General features: G+C 43.2%; 1 protein-coding gene across 1 annotated transcript; it reads right to left on the bottom strand.

Moving 5' to 3' along the window:
* Positions 1-3785: 3785 nt before the first annotated feature.
* On the bottom strand, positions 3786-5697 carry LOC148787244 (uncharacterized). Its single transcript, XM_088883547.1, has 3 exons — positions 5369-5697; positions 4554-4923; positions 3786-4364 (listed from the first exon to the last, which is right to left on the bottom strand). Exons 1-3 carry the CDS (start codon positions 5695-5697, stop codon positions 3786-3788), a joined length of 1278 nt encoding a protein of 425 aa, XP_088739673.1.
* Between the last annotated feature and the right edge of the window lie 920 nt (positions 5698-6617).

Here is a 6617-nt window from a genome sequence, read left to right as displayed (position 1 = left end):
TGCCATATCCCATATGGCATTTGGGGTACCGTCTTAGATGGCGCCATGTTAAGCAATTTGACTCTCGTCTCAAGAGCATGACCCTAGAAGGAGGGGGATAATTATGTAAAACTCCTCAGCGATCGAATAATATCAAACAGGGTTTAATTCCTCCTTTCAGCCATGCAATTATGTTGTCGTGTTCCAGGGGAAGTCCATTGAGAGAGAATTCCATTGTCTTTTAAGTAAATTATGAATTCATCACTCAAATACTCTCCGCCTCGATTTGGCAGAAGGGTTTTAATTTTATGCCCAGTTTGATTCTCGAGTTCAAGTCTGTACTCGTTGAACCTTCCAAATGCTTCAGACTTGTAACTTATTAGGTAAACATAATTACACCGTGGTGGTCATCGATGAAGGTTATGAAGTACGGGTATCCTCCTCTACTCGAAGTATTTAATGGTCCACAAATGTTCGCATGGATCGAATCCAAAAGACCTGTGGGAAGCGCACTTTGTCAAATAAAAAGCTTCTTGGTCATTTTTCCTTCTAGATAGGATTTGTAAGTTGGTAGGTTGGCCAAATCGACTACCTTTAGACTTTTTTAGTCTACCAACTTTCTCATCCTATCTTTTGAGATATGGCCTAATCTTGCATGCCATAACTGTACGTTCTAATGATTATTTAATTTTCGTTTGTGTTGGGCAGTCATAATCCAATTAGACCATTACTGAATATAAAGACCATTCACTAAGTACTAAGCAGATGAGAGTTGTTATCAATCATCAAATAAAAACTATTTTTATTTATCGCAAAATTTATAACCATTATTATATAAATCAGGAATGAAAATAATATTCTTGATCAATCCCGGTACATAATAACAATCTTTTAATTGTATCCGAATATGATTTTTAACAACTAATTTGAGAGATCCCACAGCTTTCGCAGCGACGGCCCTTCTATCGCCTAGGCTTAGAATCATCTCATCCTTACTTAGTCTTCTGCTTCTTTCCAACACCTACAAGTTATTGTAGATGTAAGCTCCATAGCTTGTATCCAATACTCAAGAACGAGAATTAGTTATCATATTCACTTCAATCATAAACATACCTGAGTTGGAGAGGAATTGTGGGCACTCTCTCTTCCAATGCCCTTTTCCTTGGCAATACATGCAAACATCATTTGCATTCGACTGCTGAGAACCGCCAACCTTCCATTTCCCTTGGCCCATTCTCATGGGAGCAGTAGGGGCGCTTGGACTGCTAGCAGTGGCTACGACAGCTTTTTCCTTGGCCTTCTTCCTCTTCCAACGTCTAGCCCTCTTGCCTTTAGCTTCCAAGGTTGAAGCCTCTCCTACCATTTACCACTAGAATAGACTTGTGGGTCGTTGCCTCGTATTGAACCAACATATTAATTAAGTCATGAATAGACTTTTCAAGTCCGTTCATGTTGTAGTTAACAATAAACGGGTCCTAGGATGAAGGGACTGACTGAAGGATAACGTCAATGTTCGTGTCCTTGTCAAGCCCAACTTTGAGGTCTTTGACCTTCTCCACTAGGGATAGCATCTTAACCCAATGACTTTGTACAGATGATCCATCAGCCATCTTGGTCCCGAAAAATGCTTTTGTGGTGGCATATCTAATATGCCTATCAGGAGCCTTATAAACTTCCTTCATGCGGGGGCATCATAAAGGGAACGACATCCAACCTATCATATTGCTTTTGGATGTTATCGGATATCAAAGTCATATGATACTTGGTTGTTCTCAAGTCACTTTCCAAACGTGACACTCTCTCCAGGCGAGGACCCTTCCGGTAAGGCCGTGGAGAGTGCCCTGGTTCTCGAAATTTAGGACAATCCTCAGAGTTTGCAGCTAGTCGTTATAGTTCGTGCCATTTAATTTATTAGTCTCTGTAATCATGGTTAAAGGGTTTATAGACATTTTTCAAAAAAATAGAAAATAAACAAAAATCAACAAATGATTGTAATATTATGAATAAGCTTAAAGACTTGGTCTTAGTCTTTAACTCTCCCACTATTTATATGAAAGCCCAACACTCTCAGGTGGGGTTTCGGGAATAACGTTTCCTAGTGGGCTTGGGATGCACAAGCGAATTTGCCATGCCCCACTTTTACGATTCACATGGCAAAAAGCTAATGGGAGGTATCCAATTCCATTCTCATCCGATGAGATTCCCTATATCTTTTACCTCACCACTTCGCATGATTCTAAGGACTCTAAGTGAATCATGTTACTCAGTGTTAGGCCCGATCCATCAATCAAATCACATTTCATTCATCGCCCCCACGACTCGTGAGACAGGAAAATAGTGGACATGTTCCTTTGTTCACAACAATGATGCAGCTAATGTGCTACGACTCGTGAGACCACACTTGGGTATCAGTAGCTTCCTCACCATATTACTATGGATGGAAGGCCTAGACGGATCAAAACCATTTTGATACAAGTCCATTATGGGCCCTAACATTTAACTTGGTCAAACCAAATGAGAGTTAATATTGAGTTTTAGACTGACACCTCATCACACAATAGCATTGCATGCATAAATATCAAATATTTAAAGCTTTGAGTAAATACATTGCATGCAATGTAACCTAGCATACCCCTGTTGGATGATCACGAGCCCAACCTATTCAACTCTCTGAGCCCACAATGAGTCTAAGGGCTGTCTAAGATGGCCCTATGCTATTACAATAGTGTTTTACCCATCAACATATAAATGGGCCTTGAAACCCCTTCCTCCTTTGCGGGCCTTCATCTCCATGGGCTTTCTTTACATAGAAATTGTAAAACCTCATTGAAAAACTATGCTACTCACATTACAATTGAAATAAGAAACCTCGATTAAAAGTCGGGGGCAAGACATAGTGGGGAGGAGATCAAACCTTATTAGTCCAAGGGACAAAATGAGAGAGAGGAGAAGAAATAAACCTCAAGGGCACACGGGCCCAAATTACTATACCATTAATTAGAGTTGTGCTCGATTTTTTGACTGTTGATGCTAACCTTTTCTACAGGTGCTTATAAGGACCCATGGGCTGAATACTCTTCCTCCCCTATACTTTATTGTTTGGGATATATTAGGTTCATGTATTGATTAATTTACTGCCATGCTCATTGCTTACTTTGTCATTTAACTGTGCTTAGCAGGTGTCATCCATTGCATTGCATATCTTGGATTGTTGTTTATAGATGTTAGGGGATTGTATTCCTTGTTTTTCCAAGTCATGAAATGGAGGTGCCCTCATTTTCTAGCTATTTCGTTTGTTTGATTCTCTATTGTAGGTACACCAAAAGACTACCTGACGGCTTCAAGTTGAGAAATATTCATTGTTAATTGGAAATGTGACAGAAAGTTTTTTTTTTGGGTGAAATGTAAGTTTTCATTCATCTAGTAATATTTACAGTGTGCCCCGGAGAGATACAAAAGAACCCACACTAACGTTTAAAGAGCAATTAAATCGTGTCGGAAAAGTATCAAAAGGAGCCTATACACTGTGATCTTGACTGAAATAATAAGCCCCTCAGGACAGGGTTTAGTGCCCTCAAAAGATGACTTCATTGCGAGGCCTGCAAAGGGTATAGAACGTACATGCCAAAGCTAGGAGTCGCGCTTTGTTCTGAACGGAGGACCCAGTCTTCTCCTTCTTGAGCCACTTCACTGCACTATGTAGGGTGGACATACTTTGGCTAATGCCAAGCCATTGTCGGATATATGACCAAACGAAGTTGCTGAACGGACACTAAAAGAAAACGGGCCGATTCCTTAGTGTTGATTTAAAGTGAGCACAAATCCTCCTCATGGAGGGACCCAAGTCTGTCCCTTATAGCTAATCTACCGCGCAAGCCAAGCCATAAAATAAAGGAGTACTTCGGTGGGATCAAAGCCTTCCATTTAGATGCTTTCCAAGGCTGCCTCGTAAGTTTTGGCCTGAAGTACTCATATGCTTTCGACGTTCGGAGACCCTTAGTGGTAGCCCATCCCGTCATATGTTCAATTGCTGCCTCCGGTGACCCAAAAGCGCTGACTACCCTTTTGCGGATTTCAACAAGCCGTTGAAGGAGTGGAGAATCCCCCATCTTCGGTTGCCAGTTCCAAATCGAGGCACCTCTAAGGTAGACACCATTGACCCACTGCATCCACAACGTGTCTGCCTTGCGGTGGATGTTCCATAATATGCGTGCAAGGAGCGCAACATTCCGAGATTGAATTTGCCGAATTTCGAGACCGCCTTCTTCCTTGGGGTGGCAAATTTCCTCCCACGCTACCGGTGCACTCCTAGAGTTCCATAGAAAATTCCTACAGAGTCGGTGAATTTTCTCGCTGACCTTCCCTGGAAGAGGGAAAACTTTGAGCTAAAAGCATTTAGCACCCTGAATAACTAAACGGATAAGTTCCAATCGGCCTGCATAAGATAAGGTTTTGGACTTGCACTTCAAAATGCAGTTGGCAATTTGATCCACAAGCGATGAGTAGTTGTTGACTGAAAGCCTATGTGCCACTAGTGGAATGCCAAGGTATCAGATCGGCATCTCGCTTCTCACAAACTCTGTCCGAGCAAGAATCTCATCAAGCTCCTCATTCCGGACGCCCACTGTAAAAATGCATGAGTTGGAGGTATTAACGGAGAGGCCGGATGCATCGCTAAACTCTTGCAAGCATTCCATTAAGACATGGATAGATGGAAGGTCTCCTTGAGAGAAGAGCATCAGGTCGTCGGCAAAGAGGAGGTGCGTGACTTTCAACTTCTTGCATTTTGGGTGGAAGTTGCAGTCTGAAGTGGAAGTCTTCCTCTTGACTAGTCGAGAGAAGTATTCCATGCTAAGAAGGAAGAGGGCCGGCAACATCAGATCTCCTTGCCTTAGGCCTTTCTTCCCCGGAAAGTACCCATGGAGAAGGAACCATTTAAAGCCACTGAAAAGAATGAAGTGCAGACGGATTCCATAATCCAAGATATAAAAAGTGGGGAAAAACCATACTCGTGAAGTACTTGGGAGAGAAATGTCCACGAGACCGAATCAAATGCCTTGTGAAGGTCTATGTTGATAGTACATCGAGGTGAAATTCGTTTTCTCGAGTACTGCAGCACCATTTCTTGGGCCGAGAAAATATTACCGGTGATATTGCGGCCTCCAACAAACGCAGCTCGGCAGTGGTCAATTAATTGCTCCAATGCGGGCATGAGCTGGTCCGAGATAATTTTTGTGATGGCCTTATAGATGACGTTGCAGCACGAAATCGGCCGGTAGTCTGCAACAGAGGTGGAATGCTCTAATTTGGGCACAAGAGCAATGATGGTATGGTTGAGTTACTGTAGCATCCGTCCACTCCTAAAGAAATCCAAAACGGCCCTGCACACTTGATCACCGCCACATTCCATGCTTTCTTGAAAAAGCATGAGGAATATCCATCTGGGTTGCGCGCTTTGTTGTCGCTAATATTGAAGATGGCTTCCTTGACCTCTAATGCTGTAACTTCCCTGCAAAGTTCCACGGTAAGCTCGAAGGAGAGTTTGGGGCCCCAATCGAACACACCGTCATCGACTGGGAGGGTGTGAGCCTTGGTGGCCAAGAGTGATGTGTAGTAATCAACAAACTCTTGGGCAATATCCTCGGCAGCAGTGATAATACTCCCGTCAACTCTAGTGACTGTCGTGATAGAGTTTCTAGCAGCGTTCCTTTTCACCATATCATGGAAGAATTTGGTGTTTCGGTCCCCCTCTTTGAGGTAGTGAATTTTGGCTTTCTGGTAGAAGAAGTGCCGTTCGATCTCGACAAGGAAAACGGCCTTCCTTCTGACATCTCCCAAAGAGTCCAAAGCGCTACATCTTCCACATTGCTTTCAGCTGATGCTTTGCATTTTGCAGGGCAAGCTCAGCCTCTTTGGCCTTGGAGGAGATGTGGCTATAGTGCTGCGTGTTGAATGTTTTGAGCGCCACTTTGAGAGCTTTCAGTCTCTTACAAAGGCTGAATTGCAGCGTTCCCTCCATATTGAAGTTCCATCTTTCTTCGACAGTTGCCAAGAAGTCCGGATGATCTTCCCACATATTAAAAAAGCGAAACGGTTTTGGCTTAGTGGGTGAATGATCAAAGATAGTGACTATACATGGAGAGTGGTCTGATAAGCATCCCGGTGGCTGAAGTGGGCGCCTTAATGCAAACCTGCCTCGAGCCATTCGTTGTTGTAAAGGACCCGATCAAGTTTACACCATACAGGGTTGCTTTCGTTGTTGGAATACCAAGTGTAATAGCATCCATTGTGGGGGCGTCAAGCAGTCAAAGCGTAACGCAACAGTCCATGAAATGCTTGAGTTCATACTAGGTTGGGGCCACTTAAGCTGCTTGTCCTAGGGAGATTTCACACAGTTGAAATCGCCCATAATGAGCCATGGCATGCTAATCGTCTGTCCCAAATCTGTAAGCTCCTCCCACATACTCCTTCTATTGACAACAGAATATAGGCCATATGTAAACGAGATATAGAAGGAGAGTTGAGAAGACTTATTCATGGCATGGCAGTGGATCACTTGAGGCGAGATATCTTCCGTTCGAAGGTCGATGACTACCGGGTTCCAAACCACAAGGATGCGTCCACCGGGAATGGTGTCA

This window comes from Sesamum indicum, linkage group LG8 (assembly GCF_026168435.1).
Source record: "Sesamum indicum cultivar Baizhima isolate 11 linkage group LG8, ASM2616843v1, whole genome shotgun sequence".
In the NCBI taxonomy this organism is placed as follows: Eukaryota; Viridiplantae; Streptophyta; class Magnoliopsida; order Lamiales; family Pedaliaceae; genus Sesamum; species Sesamum indicum.
Note: the sequence above shows the minus strand (reverse complement) of the source record. Positions and strands in the feature narration are given on the sequence as shown.